This window comes from Ochotona princeps, chromosome 10 (genome assembly GCF_030435755.1).
Source record: "Ochotona princeps isolate mOchPri1 chromosome 10, mOchPri1.hap1, whole genome shotgun sequence".
Lineage (NCBI taxonomy): Eukaryota > Metazoa > Chordata > Mammalia > Lagomorpha > Ochotonidae > Ochotona > Ochotona princeps.
In genome coordinates this window covers 35,003,470-35,025,423 of record NC_080841.1, presented here as the reverse complement: position 1 = coordinate 35,025,423, position 21,954 = coordinate 35,003,470, and the positions used below count along the sequence as shown (strand labels likewise).

Sequence of the window (21,954 nt, the reverse complement as noted above, 5' to 3'; positions counted from 1 at the left end):
GGGCTCAGCTCTGGCCACTTGAGGGGTGAACCAGTGGATGGAAGATCTGTCTTTCCTTCTCTCTGTGAATCTGCCTTTGCAACAAAAGCAAATGAATCTTAGAGGAAAAAAAGAAAAAGAAAAAGGTACTGTACTACTAAACTATTTTCCAAATTTGTTTTACCATTTTCCCTTCCTTCCGGTTATGAATGAGGCTTACAGTTGCGGCACATTCGAGCCAACACTTGGTAAGGCCAGTCATTGTAGCAATAGATATTTCGGTAAATGTATTGTGTTGCCTTATTGTGATTTTAATTTTTATTTCCCTAGTGACTAAACATACTGCGTATTTCTTTGTGTGCTCACCTGCCACTTGCATATCTTCTTTGCCCATTTTTCTCCCCTTGAATGAGTTAGTTCCTATGATTGAACTTTGAAAGTTCTTCTTACAGTCTGGATACATGTCCTCCACCTGCTACGTTATTTACAAATATTTTCCCCCAACTGTGTCCTGGCTTTTTCTTCTCTTTAGTAGTTGATGTTTTATTTGCTTTAACAGTGCTGCTCACATGGTCTTAATCTGAATGAAGTCAAATTTATCAAACTTATTTTTTTTAAAGATTTATTTATTCTATTACAAAGTCAGATATACAGAAAGGAGGAGAGACAGAGAGGAAGATCTTCCCTCCGATGATTCACTCCCCAAGTGAGTGCAAAGGCCGGTGCTGTGCCGATCCGAAGCCAGGAACCAGGAACTTCTTCCAGGTCTCCCACGCAGGTGCAGGGTCCCAAAGCTTTGGGCTGTCCTTGACTGCTTTCCCAGGCCGCAAGCAAGGAGCTAGATGGGAAACGGGGCTGCTGGGATTAGAACCGGCGCCCATATGGGATCCTGGTGCGTTCAAGGCGAGGACTTTAGCCACAAGGCTAGGCTATGCCGCCGGGCCCTATCAAACTTATTTTTAAAAAATGTGTATGTGTGTGTGTGTGTGTATATATATATATATATATATATTTGAAAGGTAAAGTGACAGAATAAGAGAGATATCTTTTATCTACAGGTTTATTTCCCAAATATTTACAGTAACCAAGGGGCTGATTTAGACTGAAATCAGGATCCCAAAACTGAACCTGGGTTTCCCACGTGGGTGGTAGAAATCTTGGTCCTGGGATTTCATTCACTGCCTCCCAAGGGCATTAGCAGGAAGTGGGGTCAGAGCAGGGTGGCCAGGACCCTAACCAGGACTTCTGAGCAGGTTTGTGGGCATCTCTACATAAGGCAACCCCATAAGGCAGTTAAGAAAAAAAGTCTTGATTATTGATTGACATGAATGCCTGTGTGCAGGCAGTTGAAATGCTCAGGTTGATTGCTAATAGTGAAGTTTAGTCTAGGAAAGGCAGGGTAGAGGTGGTACCGAACAACATAGGGAAGTAATGAGTGTGTGAGTCATAGATCAACTCTTACACAGCCTGCAAATGGTTACCTTGAAGGAGATTTAGAGATGAAATGATATGTTGAGGTATCATCATTTTTCTCTAGCTGTTGAAATATTGGGTCTAGGCAATGTTCAATGGCTATAGCATCTCAGAAGAGAGGGCTAGGCAGCAGTTAAGTGCTCCTTGTGGAGGTGTATTCCACACAACTCATGAATTAGACTTACCAGAACGGCAGATGTGAATCCAGAATTAACCATCAGTTGACAGGAAATACAGCGGAAGCATGTCATAAATGACATGTGCATATCAAGTTAGCAAAATTGGGACTGAGAACAGCTTTGTAGAGTAAACGACCTACTGTCTTCAGACAAACTTTCAAACCAAAAAGGGGGGTAAAAAGGGAAAGAAGGAGGAAAAAAGCTGGATTAAGAGTCGTAGAAAGACTGTCAGCTGATTAGAATGAGTGAATTGTATTTCAGTGGTGATTTTAAAAATATCAGGACAGTTGAGGAAAATTGTATGCCAGTCCTATCTCTTGTGACACTAAAAACTCATTATTTACATGGGACAATAGTATTATAGTTACCTTTATTTAAACATCTTTCTAGAGAAGCGTAATGAAGCATTTGTGACATAGTTTTTATGGCATTTGATTCAAAGTAATCCGGGCACAGAGGTATTTCGGAAACACGGGTGTCCCTGGGACGGCAGCTGGAGAAGGGAGGTAAAGCATTTGTGGGAGTTCATTATGCCACTCTCCGTGTCTTTGCAAATGTCTGAAATCTCTTAAAAGAAAAGCTAACAAAGCATATTAAATTAAAAAAATATGTGTCGGTGTGGGTAAGCTGATTCTTCAGTGGGACTGGTGGACTCCCGTCTGGGAGACAGCTAGAAGAGAAGAGATTTTCCTTCTGTAAGGCTTTTCATTGTCACTGCAGAAATATGGAAAAGTCCTGTGTTCCGGAATTCACGACATCTAGTGTCTTGTTACAGCACAACTTTGTCTCCATTTACTCATGTAATATTTCTGGGGCAGAAACTATGTCCTGTTTTGCCCTAATTCCATAACATTTTAGCTCAGTTCTTGGCTGAGAAAACATGTTGAAACTGAAGAGAAATGAGTGAAGAAGTGAATTAAGGAAAAAGTCTTCTACGTACAGAACACTTGTTCCAGTTTCTTCTCCCAGTGAGTCTAGTTTGTCATGTAAGGGGTTGAGGGTATTTATTTGGGTTCATTTAATCAGCAGCCCTGGTATGTTATGAAAAACAAAACAGGACATTCCAGAAAAGAATGCCTAATTGTAGATGTTCCAATTACTTTTGAGGTTTATTTTTATTTTTATTTTTATTTTTATCTCCAGGTGATAAACTTAGTGGCAGAGAATGTCCAAAGTTAATGAAATGTAGGACTTTTAGGGAGGCTTCGTATGTACCGTCTAGTATTGGTGGACTTAGGAAGTGAGCTCTGATTAGCTGTGATGAATTTTCTGGCCACCTTTACAGAAAAATAAATGAATTGATAGTTCAGCAATCTTTTTTGAACCTCAAAGTGTGTATTCTTTCATTCTAATGGTTTAGAGATTGGTAATGTGGTACTATACTAGTTGGTGCAATACTGCCACCTATGGAGCAGCAACGCAATTTACAATATGAAGTATTGAAGTTTCTGGATGAATCTGTTGGTGAGTTCCTTAGAAGGTTGTTAGTTGCTTCTCAAATTTCTCTTTTTGTAGATGTTTGAGTTGGATTTGCTTTAAAAAGCAGACAACTGCATGGAAAAAAATGTGGATGAAATGTTAAGCTTTTTGTTATCTTAGTAGAAGTCAAGAGACTTGGATTGAGGTTAATAAATCACATCTGAAGCCAACAAAGTACCTACAAAATAATTCAGATTAGCCTGTCCATGAATGCAGTGTTGGTTTTCACACAGCGAAACCAGCAGTTGAATTAATGTAACTGTGGTGAGCTGGAAGAACAGGTCTGGGGGTGTGGAGGTCTCACAGGTTCTGTTTCAGGTTATAAGAAATCACTCATTCCTTTATAGGATTCTGTTAAAGTCATCTGCCCACTATATGAGTTGCTCACTTAAAAAGTTGAAACTGGGGTCCGGCGTGGTAGCCTGGTGGCTTAAGGCATTGGCTTGCATGCACCAGGATCCCATATGAGTGCCAGCTGTGTTTCAGTGGCCCCACTTCCCATCCAGCTCTCTGCTTGTGGCCTGGGAAAGCAGTTAAGGACGGTCCAAATCCTGGGGACCCTGCACCCACGTGGGAGACCCAAAAGAGTTCCTGGCTTCCGGCTTCGAATCATCTCAGCTCCGGCCATTGCGGCCACATGGGAAGTCAATCATCAGATGGAAGATGTTTCTCTCTGTCTCTCCTTCTGTCTGTAAAAATCTGACTTTCCAATAAAAATAAATAAATCTTTAAAAAAGTTAAAAGTGAATATTAACTTTATTATTCATAAGCCTGTTTAGCTAGACACTTTTGACACCGCTAATCCGAAAGGCCTGTGTATAAGCACTTTTTTTTCTGTGTATTTTAAAATTCAAAACTGAAGCATGTTTTTAAAAATATGCTGTTATAATTGCCAGAGAAACTGGAAAAATATGACTCTAAGAGGAGTGTGGTGTAGTGTGTGAAAGCTGGTCTCTGCAAGCATAGCTTGTATTGTAGGTACTCTTAACCCTCGGAACAGAATCCGTGTTTAATATACAGAGCTAGGTTGAAGAGTGAGGGGCTGGCCCAGGTCTCATCTTCTGTGTGTACCCCCTTCTGTAGGTATAGCTGTTGTTTTTATTGAGTGAAGATTACGTCAGTGTAAATGGATGATTCTCCTTCATGATTTCTATCGTATAGCTACATGAAATTCCACTTGTTTGTCTGCCCACATACAGCTTTGACAGCTTTCTTAACCTCAAGATACCTTTTCATGATTATTAAATGCTTTTAGATAGATTTGTGATTCTTCAGTTTGTCAGTTTATTTGCTGAAACCAGCAGTGCAATGGACATTTCCGTATGGAGTGGATCTTTTGTATTCTGTTCCTCCTCGGAAGTCCACACAAAAATGCCATTTGTTGCTTTTTTTCCTCTGTAGGCACTGCAATCATAGAATAGCGAACCAAAAAGCATAACAAAACGTTGGTATCGGGATGCGAATGGCAGCATTTGTTTTACAATCTCAGTCATTTTGAAATCGTGATGACATACACTGTACTGTCTGCTTTGCTGAAGTGCACAGGCCCACGTCTTTGGGTGCGTTCATGCCCTTGTGCGCCATCACATCGACCCTGCGCAGCCCTGTAGCTTACCTTGCAAAGCTGAAATTTCTTACCTGTTTGTGTTTCTCATCACTTGTGACACTCTCTTTTCATTTCTTGTATTGAGGTCTGTCCCCATTGAGCATTAACTTCCCACTGCACCCTCACCCTCTGCATCCAGCCCTCTCTCTAAGCCATCCTTCTCTCTGTCTCTGCGAACTTGACCGTTGTAGGGACTACAGAAGTGAAGCGATGCGGGGTTCATCCTGTTGTGCCTGGCTTATCTTGCTGAGTATGGTGCCTTCCAGGTTCATCCACATTGTAGCTGGGGCAGAATCTCCTTTGTATACATCGCACAGTGTGTTGATCCACACTCAGTCACCAAGGGGCTTCTGGCTTTCAGCAACAGTGAATAGTGCTGCTCTAATGTGCAGATTAGTGGCATTGCATGGACAGAAGTTTATAAAATATTTTCATTTTCATAGGTGGTTGGTTCTGGCAATTGCCATGGTACGCTTTTATATGGAAAAAGGAACACACAGAGGTTTATATAAAAGTATCCAGAAAACACTTAAATTTTTCCAGACTTTTGCCTTGCTTGAGGTAAGTTTTTTTAATCATGTTGTATTTCTATACTGTAATATCTATGTGAAAATTTTTCTGTTGAACAGAATCAATCTTACTTTTCTAATTACAAACCTCCTCTAGACTCGTTAAATGTAAATGCTGACAGAGATAAGTCTTATGTTTCATATTATTGATTTGAGTTTTTTTTATTTGCTTACAGATAGTCCACTGTTTAATTGGTGAGTTTTGCTTTAATTTTAATTTTTATAATAAATTGCCTCTAGGGCAATAGTTGACTTGTTTTTCTCTTTAAGGAATCGTACCCACTTCTGTGCTTGTGACTGGGGTCCAAGTGAGTTCAAGAATCTTCATGGTGTGGCTCATTACTCACAGTATAAAACCGGTAAGTGGTACAGATGGCTTTGTCCACCTGAGCCTACAGGAAAGGCCTTCGTTCACAGGAACCTAGACATGAGCATGTACTCCTGAGCTTTTGATTAGAGGGCAAAGGAGCTGGGTTTGAACTTAAGTGCACTTGTTTTTTGATTTAGTATTTGAGCACGATGCTGTTGAAATAAAGGCGGCATCAAATATTGTCATTTTGTGTTTACAGTATCCTCTGATGTGGACTGATTCTGCCAAGTGACTGAAAACTTTTTTTCTGTGGAAGTGTTATTCAAAATTATTCTCATAGATTACATATTTGGAGTTGTCAGTTTGTTTTTTCTCACTTGCCATGGAGTTTTGTAGCAGTGGACATAAAAAGCCAATGTAGTTGGAGAGAATAAATGATATCGACAGAATTGAAAGTTAGGAGATCAAAGGAACATGGTTTCAGTTAGGCAGAATAGGCTCTTGGATAGTAACAGGTAAGTTCAGGAGCTCCATCGGACAACAGAACTGTAGTTAACAGCGGTATATTGTGTGCTGAGAGATTAGATGTTAAGTGTTCTTACCACAAGTAAGTGTATGAGGTGCAGCTTGACTTAGCCATTCCACAGTTGTGATCAGAACAGTAGATTGCACAAAGTATGTATGATTGCAATCGGCCACTTAAATATTTCTTGAAAGGGCTAACATAATTGGAAAAGTGAACATTGATGATTGAGGCATGATGGACGATGGATCTAATGATCAAGTCTGATCAATACCTTAAACCTTTCTGGCACAGTGAACACCATGGTGACTGTGTGTTTTGTGCCCAGGACAGAAGCATTCTCCCGTCTGTCCTCTGAGCTCCCTGGCAACCCTCGGAGCCCTGTGTACTTGAGGACTGGCCTCTGGCCTCCGGCACGTTCCTCAGGTGCCTCTGTCCCGTGTGCTTTGGGATCAACATTGAGCCTCTCAGTTTCCTGTTTGCCTCCCTAAGCTCCTTTCTGCATACAGATGCTTGGCCTTCTGCCCTTTTTCTACTCTACATTTTAGCCCTCTTAGCTAGTTTCTTGGTCTACCTGGTCCCCGACAGAGAGCAGTAAGCACATAGAGAGCCAAACTATGTATTAATTATAATTACTTTCTAGTGTAAAAGCAGGAACACAAAACCAATAGAATTATGAAGCCTGTTTTTGGCAGTGAGTGAGTGTAAAAGCGGGGCCAGGGCCACAAGGATTCTTAAGAATGAAGGTGAAGAAACATAAGACGGAGAGGTAAACATTACTCGGACCTTAAAGAGAAATTACAGTGTGACAAATGCCAAGGAGAACATGATCCATTTTGATAGTTTTCTCCTCTTTCTGATCTCTGCCTTATATTACTGCCTGTTTTCCCCCAACGGTAAGTTCCCTTTGGCACCTGTCTGCCACTCCTTAATCAATTCAAGCAGCATTTTAATATATTTAGATTTTTGTTAGCTATCATTTTTCCTTGAAAGTTAGAAAAAGGCAGAGATAGATCTTATATCCACTGGTTCACTACCAAGATGTCTGCCACAGCCAGAGCTGGACCAGGTTGGAGCCAGGAGCTGGGAACTCAGTCTGTGCAGGTGGCAGGAACTCACGTACTTGAGCCACCACCTACTACCTCCCGGGGTGTTCATTAACAGACAGCTAGAGTCAGAAGCAGAGGCAGGACTTAAACTCAGGCCCTCAGATATGGGGTGCATATGCCCCAAGCAGAATTTTAGCTACTGTAATGAATCCCTTCCTCAACATTTATTGAACACGTCCTGTACCCTTAGCACTTTTCAGAGTTCTGAATTTACAAATGGAATCCTGCAGTTGCAGCTTAGGAAGTGGGGACTGTCATAAATATTGAGCCTTGTAGCAGATGTTAACTGGGTATATGTTCTGCTCCTGTACTGTTAATGCTAGGGGTCTGACTGCTAATGACACACACAGAGTCTCACATTGTGAAGTCTAGAACTGAGAGAAGGAAATGAGTGGTGATACAGATCCCCAGGAGGGTATAGCAGCAGCAAGTGCTTTGGAACAAGAGCCCCGTGTACGTTGCAGTGCTGTCAGGGACTTGGTCTGAACATTAGGAGTGACAGAAGGCTTCCCCAAAGGAAGGGTATTACGTGCTGCACAGCAGTTAGCTGAACTGTGATGCAAGCCAGCAAGGACGGGCCATGCAGATGTGGACAGAGCAGCTGGAGCACTGTGAGGAGAAGGGAGGTGAGCAAGTGACTGCTCCCGGGCTGGACGGGAGCCTCGGGACAAGCTTTCCCCAGATGTGAATGCTTTAGCTGAGCTATGGAAGAGAAAGGGTTTTCCGTGGGAAGTAATAAGGGAATAGTGTTCCTACCAGAGGGAATCAGCACGTGTAAAGATGTGAGAGTCTCAGGTTCTGGAAATAACACGAAGCTTAGCGCCACCAGAGGGTGGGTAGAAGGTGCAGGTGGATGTAGGTGATGGGGGAGAGCTCCTGGGCTCCGCTGAAGAGAACCTTGACTGTGTGCCTAGGCATTTGTATTCACCCTTTATGCTCGCAGGCAGTGGGGAACCAGTGAAACTGATTCCAGTGTGCTGTGTGTTCCAGTGTGAATGTTAGTGTTAGAACAGGTATGATGCAGTGCCTAATACAAAATAGGACAGTCAGTTTCCAGGTTGTCCTCAGAGGGTGTCATCATGTCCTGTGATGGTGGAGTTACCGGCTGGAATGGAACTTGAAGGAAGAAAACATTTTGCATTTGACTGATTCTGTGCTTCAAACATCCTTAAGTTTCCTGATGTAGTTATGCAATAGTGACTGCATTGTTTTCTGTATTGCATTTTGCTTAATTTGAACATTCCGTTATATTAAAAGATAATACATCATAAAAAGAAATACTGTCATTGAAACTTCAGCTCAAGGTTGAAGACCCCTGTGGATGTTTCTGTAATTCTGCAGATCCAGAATGAGGAGAGTGTGGTGCTTTTTCTGGTCTCGTGGACTGTGACAGAGATCACTCGCTATTCCTTCTACACATTCAGTCTCCTCGACCACTTGCCATACTTCATTAAATGGGCCAGGTGGCACTGTCTTGCAGTTTAGTGTCTCACTGTGCTGTGCATGCCTATGCGTGTGCTGAGCTGACACCCAGCTGAAACTGCTTCAGCCTCATGATGTCAGACTGCTGTGTTGTTTTGCATATTAACACTATTGTAATTTGTATCCTGAAATCTTAATCTAATGATTGGAGGTGAATCCTATTAATATAATATTTTGACTGAATCCAGTACACAGCTAAAGGTGGGAATATCCTCAACTTAAGAAGTCGAGCATTCACTTTTTCTTTTAAAGATTCATTTATTTTATTACAAAGTCCGATATACAGAGAGGAGGAGAGACAGAGAGGAAGATCCTCCGTCTGATGATTCACTCCCCAAGTGAGCCACAACGGTTGGTGCTGTGCCGATCTGAAGCCGGGAGCCAGGAGCTCTTTCCAGGTCTCCCATGCGGGTGCAGGGTCCCAGTGCTCTGGGCCTTCCTCGACTGCTTTCCCAGGCCACAAGCAGGGAGCTGGATGAGAAGCAGGGCTGCCAGGATTAGAACCGGTGCCCATATGGGATCCTGGTGCATTCAAGGCGAGGACTTTAGCCGCTAGGCCACGCCACCGGGCCCAAGCATTCACTTTTAAAAACAAAGTTTCCAATGAGAGGTAGTCGGGAAGAGAGACGTAGATGACAAAGACACAGGTAGTCCCCATCTGCTGGTTCACTCCTCTGGTGCTCACAGTGACTGGGACTGAGCCAGGACTGAGGCTGGATCCGGAAATATGTCCAGGTCTCCCATGTGGGTGGCAGGAACCCAGTTACTTAAACTGTCAAGCACGGAACGGAGCCAATCCACAGCCTGGAGCCCGGAGCTTCTGCTGGGTCTCCCACGTGGGTGCAGGGTCCCAAGGCTTTAGGCCATCCTCTTCTGCTTTCCCAGGCCACAGCAGGGAGCTGGATGGGAAGCGGGACTGCCAGGATATGAACTGTCACCCATTTGGGATCCTGGCATGTGCAGGGCAAGGACTTTAGCCTCTAGGGCCCACAAAGGTAGTAATTTTTCAGTCACAGTTATTTGAAGTTTTGTTATTTGGAATATAGAAAAAAAATTGTGTTCCAGCAGCTCTAAATATTTCTAAAGCAGCAGTTTTTAAAATAAAAGATATCTCTTACTTTTTGAAATTTGGATTCTTTGAGCAACTGATACTTTACATAATTATGATTAAAGTAGAAGTGCTCCTTGGAGAATAAAATCATAAACTAGTATAGATTTGTTTATTCTGCTGTTTACGTTTATGGTGGTGGTAATAATAATAATGGGAAATAATGTGTGCTTATTGAACACTTGAGATTCAGGTGTGAATAAACAGTATTCAGTCCTCGTAAGACAAAAGAGAAGCTACTGGATGATGTGCTGTGTCAGGCAGTGGTCCATGCAAGAGGTGTGTGCAGGTTGAAAGTTGAAAAGTAGTCTTCCTAAGAATATGTTGTTAGCCTGCACAGGTAGTATGCTTTTGCTATAAAAAGTTCAACAGTATAGAAGCATATAGGATAAAGAGAGAGAGTTCCTGTTGGCCTGCCTACCAGCCCACTCCCTTCCTCTGGAGACAAAGTAGTTTGGGATTTATCCACGTAATCTTTTCCATGTTACTAAAACTTAAAAATAGTTGTGAGTTTTTAAAACGTAAATAGGATGTCAGGTTTGTTTTTTGTTTATCTCTTGGGACTCTTTATAATTAATGCGAGTACTTGTCAGTCTGGCTCTTTAATACATCAGTTCTTTAATACATAACATTCTGTAGCATGACTGAACCCCTTTTCAATCACTAGAATTTATGTCATTTCTAGTCTTATATAAATAATGCTTTAAGACATCATAAAGTTCTCTATTTTTGCTCTTTTTTAGAACTCTTGCATTTCTTTCTTTTTCTTTTTTAAGATTTCTTTTTATTGGAAAGGCAGATTTGCAGAGAGAAAGAAAGACAGAGAAAGGTCTTCCATCCAGTGGCTCACTCTCCCAGTAGCCACAATGATCAGAGCTGAGCCAATCCAAAGCCGGAAGCAGGAACTTCTTCTGGATCTTCCACATGGGTGCAGAGTCCCAAGGCCTTGGGCCATCTTCCACTGCTTTTCCAGACTGCAAGCAGAGATCTGGAGGGGAAGTGGAGCAGCTGGGACTCAAACCAGTACCTATGTGGGATCAAGCATTGCAAGGGGAGGATTAGCTGTTTGAGCCATTGCGCTGAGCCATCTGGCATTTCTTAGTTTGAGGATAATCCTTAGCTAAGTTTGGTATGTCATAGGTCTCTTAATATTAAAAGCCTATTTTTCTTAAGTGGCACATTTCTATTGATAACTTATTTATTACACATAGTAAAATATAATAAATTAGAAACTATTGACAAACTGAAAAGGAAGAGTAAAACTTTCAAATTACTTCTAATTCTATACACCAGGATAAACATTGTTATCTGATACTTGTTCTTTTAGACTGCTTAAATAGTCACTAGATCTTTTAAAGATATTTGTGGACCACTACTTTGCATATAATAAAATATTTGCAAATGATAAATTGAGCTTTCTATGCCTCATCTGTCATTAAGCGGGTTGTGCTGCCGTTTGTGTTTGGTTGGCGTGATTGTTGATGTATGTGAGAGCCTGTGGGGCTTCTGGGCACTCTCCTGGAGGACAGGTCGGTGGTATCCTGCTGGCCGTCTGCTGGGTTTGCAGTACCTGGAGAGGTGCTCATTCTTCCCAGGGTCTCTTGTCCTGCTCTGGGTTTACACAGTTTGAATGTACACTGCACATTGTTTATAGACCAAGCTCATTAGTCTTTCATGCTGTGTCTGACTGCCTTTGGAATGCATTTGCATGTTTTGAATTTCTGAGGAAGTTCAAAACTCTGCCACTGCATGTTTAAATTGCTAGTTAAAAGATCATTTGTCTTTTTGCCTCAGTGTTAAACAAGATATTGTGAGATCTTTAACTTTGCAGTGCATGTTAAAATATTATTGTTGGTTAATACAAGTCGTGAATAATTATATCTCATGTCTAAATAGCTTAAGAATCCCAGCAATCTAAATATTTTTGAAGAGCCCAGTGCTGTAGCCTAGTGGCTAAAGTCTTTCCCTTGCATGTGCTGGGATCCTATGGGGGCACTGGTTCGAGTCCCGGCTGCTCCACTTCACATCCAGATCTCTGCTTGTGGCCTGGGAAAGCAGTTGAAGACAGCCCAAAGCCTTGGGCCTTTGCATCCCCATACGAGACCCAGAAGAAACTTCTGGCTCCTGGCTTCGGATCAGCTCAGCTCAAGTCAGTGCAGCCATTTGGGGAGTGAACCTGCGGATGGAAGATCTTCCTGTCTGTTTATCTTTCTCTATGGAAATCTGACTTTCCAATAAAATGAAATAAATCTTAAAAAAAGTTAACTTAAAAAGTTATAAAAAAATTATAAAAACCAAATATTTTTGTCAGCTCCTTTAAGTAACCTAAAGTAATATTTATGTTTATGTTCAAATATTAGACCTTTTCTCAAATGAAATTTCCCTTTTGTGATGAATTCTTGTTTATAAACAGTTTGGCTTACTGTCCATGGGTCAGTATACTTTTTATTCCATTTTGTGTGTGTGTGTGTGTTAAAAGTGTTCTTGGAAAAGGCCAGAGAATAGATAGTTGTATTTTAATTATCTTCCTATTGATTCCCATTTTAATTTAAAAAATGAATTTTACTGAAAAAATTTAGGTGGCAATTGACAGTCTTAAAGTAAGTAGTAAGTCTTTTTCTGAGTTAAGTCTATAGATAGTTCAATCTTAGAACTTAGACATTGAGTGACACGAAATCTTCCTAAGGTGCAGGTAAACTCAGATGAATCAAAGAGTTTGTTCCTTTTCATTAGAAACTTTCACTGTCTTTACGGCTTTAACCTATTTTATTCTGGAAGTGGTAATTTTTTTCTGTCGCCAGAAATATGTGAAAGCCAATGAAATTTAAAAAAAAATCCATTTGAGTGGTATATTGGAGAGGGAATATAAAATGTTCAGTTATTTGATTTTAAAAATTGAGATGGGAAATAGAGAAAGTAGGAGGGCACAGCCTGCCTCCCTGTCGCCAAATCTCTCAGGTGCGCAGGATCATGGCTTGTAGGAGGCAGACCATTTTTAAACTTTATCCAAGCTTTTCAAGTTCTGATAAATTTCATATTTCTTTTGTTAAAATATCTTCTCATAAATATTTCTTTTATTAAAAGGTTTATTTGTTTGAAAGCAGAGTGACAGAGAGGAGGAGATCAAGAGAGATCTTCCATCCACTGCTTGCTGGCCACAGTGACCAGAATAGCGCTGACCCAAAGCCAGGATCTGGGAACAACTTCAGGTCTTCTAGATGGGTGCAGGAACTCAAGAATTTGGGCCATCTTCTGCTGCCTTCCCCAAGTGCCTTAGCAGGGAGCTGGACCAGAAGAGGATCAGCCAGCACTCAGACTGCAGCCCTAATAGGGGATGCTAGTGCTGCAGCTTCTGATGAGCCACAATGCTGACCCCTATAGATGTTTTTCTTCCTTTTTTTTTTTTAAAGATTTATTTACTTTTATTACAAAGTCAGATACACAGAGAGGAGGAAAGACAGAGAGGAAGATCTTCCATCCGATGATTCACTCCCCAAGTGAGCCGCAATGGTCGGTGCTGTGCCGATCTGAAGCCAGGAACCAGGAACCTCTTCCAGGTCTCCCACGCGGGTGCAGGGTCCCAGTGCTCTGGGCCTTCCTTGACTGCTTTCCCAGGCCACAAGCAGGGAGCTGGATGGGAAGTGGAGCTGCCAGGATTAGAACCAGCGCCCATAGGGATCCCGGCACGTTCAAGGCGAGGACTTTAACCACTGCGCTAGGCCATGGCGCCAGGCCCTTTTCTTCCTTTTTTGAAAAAATAGGTATTTACTAATGCCAACAAACAATTATTGAAGTACAGATTCACTTGATGTCTTTTTACATCAACATTTCTATCTTAATTTTCTATGGTAACTCCTATGTGATGGTTGCCTAGGTAAGAAATTTTCTTGAATGAGCAGCACTGTTGTCTTGGATCTCCTACGCCTTTCATGTTGAAGACTGTAAAATACAGGCCCTGCCTTGTGGAGACATGCACGTGTCTAGCCCACCTTGGGCTGGAGGCCTTGCCACAGTCTGATTGAAGCGATAGTTGTTTGAATGTAATTTTCTCAGTTCTGTTTTAAGCAAGTAAAACATTTTTTCCCCCAAAGATTTATTTATTTTTTTAATTGTGAAGTCATATATATAGAGAGGAGGAGAGACAGAGGGGAAGATCTTCCATCCAATTTTTCACTCCTCAAGTGACTACAACGGCTGGAGCTGCGCTGATCCGAAGCCAGGAACCAGAAGCTCTTCTGGGTCTTCCACACGGGTGCAGGTTCCCAAGGTTTGGGCCATCCTCAACTGCTTTCCCAGGCCACAAGCAGGGAGCTGGATGGGAAATGGAGCTGCCAGGATTAGAACCGGCGCCCATATGGAATCCCAGAGTGTTCAAGGCAAGGACTGTAGCTACTAGGCCACTGCACCGGGCCCAAGTAAATTTGAAAATTCAAGAAATAACTTATTTTGTTATGAAAGCAATCTTAGACAGTTTAAACATTGGTAGTTACTGAGTCCTAGGAAGTATAATCAATTTCCCACAATGATAATTATGTGTCCTGTTAATAACTAGACAAAGTTTGTACCACCTTGGTAGTTGCAAGATTTAGATATAAAGTTGGGATCTTAGCTGGTCTTTTTAAACACAGCATTTGATCAGTAAATGACTAGCTGCAGAGGAAAAGGCAACCAGTTATGATTTCATGTGCAAAAAAGCAGCGTGTTTTAATACTCCATTTTAAAAACTACATATATATTTTTAAATTCCTGAGTGTGCTTGTATTTCAGTACTGTAAAATAAGATGTCTTTTTTGTTTTTCTAAGATCTTTCCATTTGAAAAGGAAGCTTCCATTGGTGATGATAAGCAAATAATTAAAGTGGAAAAATTCACCTTTTGGGATTACAATAAGTGTGTGTAGAATTTTCAAGCTTAACTTTTAGTAGTAGCCAAACTATTGTGATATAAAATCCAGGAGTTTTTCCAGAAAAATAATCATTCTCTGGGGTTTTTCTTTACCTAGATATAATTTTTTTATCATCTTATATCCTGTCGGAGTTGCTGGTGAACTTCTTACAATATATGCTGCCTTGCCATATGTGAAGAAAACAGGAATGTATTCAATACGACTTCCCAACAAATACAATGTCTCTTTTGATTACTACTATTTTCTTCTTATAACCATGGCTTCATATATACCACGTATGTATATGTTTTTATTAGTAGCTTGACTTAGCATATTATGTGAAAGTGTTTGAACGATAGCATGTTAAGGAGAGAAAATTAGAAATACTTGCTTATAAGCATGTTAAAGCTTTTAGATTAATTCCCAAATTTATTAATAATATGTCAAAGGGAAATGAGTCATAAGACATTACTGGTGATGAGAAAAAAGGTAATTTAATTGCTATGCAAGTGATTGCTTTCTCAAAATCATTTAGAAGTATGCTCACTATGGTTTATTTTTAAATACATACATCATGGAACTATTCACAAGCATTTAGAAGTCTGTATCTAAATATAAACGTTCATCTAAATATAAACATTCAACCCCTTCACTAGTTAATCATCATGTCTTGGTGGTTCTGGTGAAGTAAGAGGCTTTAGTCACTTCATGGAAGCATTAATTAATGATGGATTTTAAAGTCAAATTTGAATAGTCACTGTCATGAAACATGACCCTTCTTGGTAAAATTGCCTAGCCTTCTCAATAAAATCAGAGGCCAGTGTTAGCAGAGGAGGAAAGAAATGAGAAAGTTTATGGAATTTGAAGTCTATATTGACACAGTGTGAATATTTCATTCAAGGGAAATTAATATAAAACTGGGCCAGGTTAAGGCCTTGGCGTCCCCTCTTTGTGACCTCATGCCCTCTGAAACGTCTGCACGGAAGCCCAGGGCCCAAGAGATCCAGGTCGGAAGCTTTAACCCAGTAGCCTTTGGTTACATTGGTATCTGGCCTGTGCCAGCAACAGCTTCTCAGCTGAGCAGCGTGATAGTTTCTGAGAGTCCCACTTGCCAGCCGGGGGGGTACATCTCCACCCTGCGGTTGGAGGTAGTGGTAGTGTCAACTAACAGCACTTGGCTTGGAAGTGCTTTGCTATTTAAAACTTCTCTTACTTTCATACTCATAAGATGTGACATTATTTCTTATTTGTCAGTGGGAATATTCCAGATAAGATAGAGTAAGTGTTTTGCCTGAAAATCACCTGCCTGGTAAATAAAGCCGGGGTCTGAACTCAGGCATCCGATTTTAAAGAAGTAGTTGCAGAGTGATTCAGTAGTTTTAAGTATACATAACCTGAACCTTATTTAGGCCACTAGAAATAATTGATGGTTACATTTATCAAAATGGGAAATACATAAATAAAAAAAAACCCAGAACTCACTTTGTGCACTTTTGTTTTGTTTTGTTTGAGCTGAGTTCTAAAACTTTGTTTTTCCAGATTTGTTTACACAAAATGCTCAAATCTTATTTTGTGTTTTGGTTCAGTGGTTTGTGTGCTATGTTCAGAGATATTTCTACATTTGTACTGATTATAGTTATACCCACCAGCATTTATACTGAGATCAGAGCATTGGTTTGTCTCAGAATATTCTGTGCATCTGACTGGACAAATTACTGTTTGTTCAGCTGACCTAATCATTATCCTTGTAGGTATTTGTATATAGGACTAACTCTCCTTACGCCAGCCATGAAGATTTTGATCTAGGCCTGTTCATAGGGCCCCGTTGTGGCCCTTCCCCAGTCACCTTTCCATCCAGCGCCTACTGGATCACATTCTGCAAGTGGAAGGTCATGGCATCTGCTGCCCAGTGGTGGTGGGCATATATCTAGGTCTGTATAGGTCTCTATCCCAGAGGCTTGCTATGGTCACCAGTGTGTGCACCCCTAAGGTCACAGCCTTAGTCTGTGAGGGTGTGAAGGAAGCTTGGATGTGAGCAAGCCTGACACTTGCGTGAGACCCCTCAAGATACAGGAGACAGCCAGTAGAGCAGAGAGAAAGGCCATGCAAGCCAGTTTTCCTTGATGGAATATTCTGGCATGTAATTCCAAAGAGTTGTGGAATTCTAATTCAAGCATGGCATTTTCCAGGTCATTTTGAAGGTCTGTTTATCAAGGCATTTAAGTGTGCTGAAAACCAAACCCTAACATTTTATAGCATTAAGATACTTGGACGTGAGGTCCATTGGCCTGTGTTAATACTCTTTCGTCTTTCTCTGAGCTCTGCATGTTAAGTGGTAGCCAAATAGGTTTTCAAACGTGAGTGCTTGCAATGACTTTCACATATAAGCTGGTCATTTTTTGTTTTTCTTTTTTGCTTTTCTTCCCAACGAAGTGTTTCCACAACTCTACTTTCATATGTTACGACAAAGAAGAAAGGTGCTTCTTGGAGAGGTGATTGTTGAAAAGGATGATTAAAGATCCCTACAAACAAGGTGCTTTTTTCAGACTAACCAGGATTACTTGAGTCCAAGTTTTAATAGCAAGAATAAAGAACTTCATAAAGTACCATGGATTGTATTGTTTCTTACGACATCACTCGAGACATGTGGTATTTGCTGACATTTGTCTTCATATTGTGCCAGATTTATTATTTGTTTTACAAGAACTATACAGATATTATTGCCTCATAGGTTGGTGTTGAGGATTAATTGAGAGGATTACTTGGGGAAAAAGTTGTTACTTTCACTAGATATTTGTGCAACGCAGTTTTTTCAAAGCTTTTTAAATCAATATTTAGAAATTACCTTTGTGATTTAACATTATGACACCTGCCAGTGATATTTATGTAGTATTTAGAAATGAAAGTAAATGATAATCGTTGATTAATGTATTAGTGCATTTTGAGCTCACAGTCTATTTTTTTTCAAATTGTGAGGCAACATTTACAATTAATAACAATCTTGAAAATTTGGAAAAAATTTATTATGGACTTTTGATGTGGCTAAGTAGTACCATAAGAGACCATATCTACTCACAATGGGAAAATATTGTTGGAAAACATTTCTAGGCCACTGAAATTCTTTCATACCTTTAAGCATATTTATTTTTATTTCAATTAACCTCAGGACGTTTTCAACTATAAATATTTTAACGTGCTAGAAAAAATACAAGTGTATATATTTTGTATATATACACCTGGGACAAAGAATAATAGCATGACGTGGAATCATGTTGTGCTTAGAACTCTGGATGCAGAACATTGCTGTATCCCATGGTAGTGTGAAGATCGTGTTTCCCTTGTGGTACTTAGGAAACTGAGCGTTTTGGGATATGATCAAAAATAGACTCATTTTGTTCTGAATTCCATTGAGTAGCAAACAGCCTTGTGAGTAAGCCTCTGTCCTCGTACACGGATGCTGCCTCAATACTGCTTTAGCTCCTGAGTGGCCCTTTAAGGACGTCCCATCCTCTCTTGAAGTGTGCTATTACACTGGACTAGTTTAGAGAGAATAGTAAATGTGTGACTTTAAAAGGAAAAGAGGTTTTTTTTTTGGCTTACCAAATAGATATCTGGGCATAATTTTGGCTTTGATTGTTCTGATTTGTTTACAATTAACATATAAGGTTACACTTCTTCAAACTGAGTTTTGCCTTACCAGTGTTGCCATTTCTTCTTCCAATTTGTTTTCATGTGGAGATTTATAGCTTAAAATAATTCTGTGCAAAACTTTTGTTTTAAATGACTCGGTTTTTTAAAGGTGCTATTTTTTGTTATATTGCATCTTAATGTTTCCTCTTCAGCTAACTCTTAATGAGCAGTATCTATTAGATATTAGACTACTAATCCTCAAAGTGCCAATGTTCCTTCTGCTCTTACATGATTTGGTCATATCATCTTGAATTTTTTTTTTTATGGAAGAGATTTTCAGGGCATCTGGTGACATAGTATAATAAATTGACTTACTTATTTTTATTAAATGGCTGTCTTACAAAAACTATTTTAAATAATTCCTAAAGTTTGCATTAATTCAGCTTGTACTCCTTCAAACAGCAGTGATACTCTTTTTCCCTCAAACTGTGGAATGTCTTCAAGTAGGGATTGTCATTGACCTTAATAAAAATGAAAACATATTAAAGTCTGGTGAACTATATTATTAATATACTCAAACTATGTCTTAACTTTATCTTCAGTGTCTTCTTTATTTAATCAATTTAAACCATCATTTGCATAGCAAATAAGATGAAATGGTAGTTCAGTTTGTTTTTTAAGACTTATTTTTATTGGAAAGGCAAATCAGATTTATGGAGAGGAGGAGAGACAGAAAGTTCTTCCTTCCATCAGCTGGTCCGCTCCCAACATGGCTGCAGTAGCCGTTGCTGAACCGATCCGAAGCCAGGTACCAGGAGCTTCTTCTGGGTCTCCCATGCAGGTGCAGGGTCTGAAGGCATTGGTCCATCCTCCACTGCTTTCCCAGGCCAGAAGCTGGGAGCTGGATGGGAAGTTGAGCAGCCGGAACTTGAACCAGCGTCCATAGGGGATCTCAGCACTTGCAAGGTGAGGATTTAGCCGTTGAGCCATTGTGCCAGACCCATCGTAGTTCAGTTTTAAAAATGTGTTTGAAATTGCATTGCGTATTTGTTTTCTGTGAGTGCATCTGCTTTTTAATTTCTTGCAGTTTCACTGTTACCTTCATTATAAGTAGTTTTACCAAAATAGAACTTGAATTCAATCTTGTAGACTTTGGCACTTAAAAAAACTTTTATGATGAAATCTTGCAATTGTATTTGGTGACACTTTTTTTAAACATTTTTTAAAGATTTATTTATTTTTATTGCTAAGTCAGATATACAGAGAGGAGAGACAGAGAGGAAGATCTTTCGTCCGATGATTCACTCCCCAAGTGACTACAATGGCTGGAGCTGCGCTGAACCGAAGCCAGGAGTCAGGAACCTCCTCAGGGTCTCCCCCATGGGTGCAGGGTCCCAAGGCTTTAGGCCGTCCTCAACTGCTTTCCCAGGTCACAAGCAGGGAGCTGTGGATGGGAAAGCAGGATGGGAAGCAGGGTTGCCGGGGTTAGAACCGGCACCCGTATGGGATCCTGGCACATTCAAGTTGAGGACTTCAGCTGCTAGGCTACCTCACCAGTCCTGACACTTCTTAAAAATTCTGGTCATTTTCAGTATTTTTTTGTTTCATAACTTGATGTAATATACAATTACATACTTAATTTTTTTATTTCTTAGCTAAAGGTTTTAGATATTTGAGTTTTTAGATTTTCAAGTATCTAATTATAATGCTGCCATCTCATGGTCTGTTGCAAGTGTTACAGAATCTGGGAGTACTTTTTTCTCACAGAAATATTTGTTTCGTGCCTAACATGTGCCTAGTGCTGGGACAAGGAGGTAACATTTTCTTCCTGTCTTCTTCCCAGCCTCCACAGTGGACCACTTTAGAGTGGTTAGTAAGTCATGTTCAAAATAATACAGTGCATTGATAATCTGCCGGATTGAATTTCTTTGTTATATATGTTACAGGTTTATGAGAATTCTAATCAAAGGGTAACACTCTGGCTTGAAACTAGTTGAAAACAAGCTCAAAATCAACTCTAGATTGTGAGATTAGTAAAACACTAATGGATGATTGAAGGAAAAAACAACTCAAAAGCAATATTAAAGATTTCCCAAATGAATATGCCATATGGTTTTCCTTTCACAAACATGTAGATGTGGATTATGTATACAATGAATAGAGTAAAAAAACAATGATTCTAGTAACACTTAAATACAGGATGCAGGTGTTCCAGTAGCATCTTAACCACCACCCCAAACACCTGCCCCCTTGTTGTAACATTAAGAAATATTCAGTTTTTGTCTTGAAAAAATTTTACTTGCAGAAAAAGTTGCAAGAATAGAAGGGGTTCCACACAGCCTTTATCTTAAATATCTCTACTTAATATTTTGCCATACTTGCTGCAGTATTTATCTGTGAACCGTTGTAGAATAAGTTTTAGGAAATACTTATCTTCATTTCTTCAGTATATATTTCCCAAGAACAACATTACCTTACATTGTAAAAATCAGTAGAATTGCAGTGATGTAAATTAAAAACCAACATGATGTAATACCTTTTTCTAGTCTACAAACCTTATTCCAGTCTCATTGATGCAGATGTGTGCATGTGCCTGTATGGTGGTACTTGTAAAAATTCATGGAAATTAGGATTAAAAATGTGAAAATTTTAGTGCAAGAAGTTTTTGAAATCCATATGTAGTTTTTATAATACACATTAACATGTGATACAGAAATATTTTTTTTTGCACTCAGACTTTTACTTCTATTTTCCATGAATTTTAGGATTTACTTTTATCGATTTGAAAGGCAGAATAACACAAAGGGACAGAGAAAGGGGGAAAGAAAGATACCTTTGTTCTGTTAGTTCACTCCCCAGTGGCCAGAGTTGGGCCAAGCCAAAACTAGGAGCCTGGAACTCCACCTGAGCCTCCTGCATGATGTCATCTGCAACTGCTTTTCCAGACGCATGATCAGGGAGCTGGTCTGAGAAGTAGAGCAAGCGGGACACAGTCCAATGCACATTGAGGATGCTGGGATCTCAGATAGCAACGGCTCAGCTGCTGTGCTACAACACTGGCCGCACAACAAACTTTTGAAAATACATTTGTGTGTTCTGGATCAACATTAAGTCCAGGTTCAGGAATTATATTTAGCTGTCATCTCTTTCAGTCTAGAACTATTCCTTAATTTTTCTTCATATATCTTGACGGACTTTTCTTCAGCAGTGTAGAAGAGTTGTTTTATAGAAAGTCCCTTAATCTGGGTTTGTTTGATGTTTCCTCGTGATTAAATTTAATTTAATTATGTACCTTTGGGCAGACTATTGATTGGTTGCAATTTCTGGTAATACCAACTTTGATGTTTCAGGAATTTTGTTTTTTAATATTATGGTTGTAGAGCAGATACAGGTATTTTAATAATAAATGGCTTTTTGTTTTAATTCATAGGAATTTGTGAAATGAGGCGTTGGGAAGTTTTTCTTACTAGATCAGTTAACCTGTGCCCTCACACATGAAGATTGATTTCTTTGTAAGTACTTAAAAAGTACTGAATTCTTCATATATAATGCAGTTTCCAGGCAAATTATCAACTTTTATATTGACTTTTTGCCTCTAGGTTGTACTCTATAAAACTTTATGA

The 21,954-nt window shown here is 39.9% G+C and overlaps 1 protein-coding gene across 2 annotated transcripts in view; it reads left to right on the top strand.

The window, feature by feature from the left end:
• The window catches only part of HACD1 (3-hydroxyacyl-CoA dehydratase 1), a 42,661-nt gene extending 25,354 nt beyond the window's left edge, over nt 1-17,307 (top strand). For both annotated transcript variants that reach the window (XM_036495249.2, XM_004578580.3), the window contains 6 exons: nt 5,160-5,277; nt 5,462-5,480; nt 5,556-5,644; nt 8,569-8,690; nt 14,819-14,997; nt 17,135-17,307. In XM_036495249.2, coding sequence (XP_036351142.1) covers nt 5,182-5,277; nt 5,462-5,480; nt 5,556-5,644; nt 8,569-8,690; nt 14,819-14,997; nt 17,135-17,217 — 588 coding nt within the window. In that variant the 5' untranslated portion in view covers nt 5,160-5,181 and the 3' untranslated portion in view covers nt 17,218-17,307. The remainder of the gene's footprint in view (nt 1-5,159; nt 5,278-5,461; nt 5,481-5,555; nt 5,645-8,568; nt 8,691-14,818; nt 14,998-17,134) is intronic.
• The last annotated feature ends 4,647 nt before the right edge of the window (nt 17,308-21,954 follow it).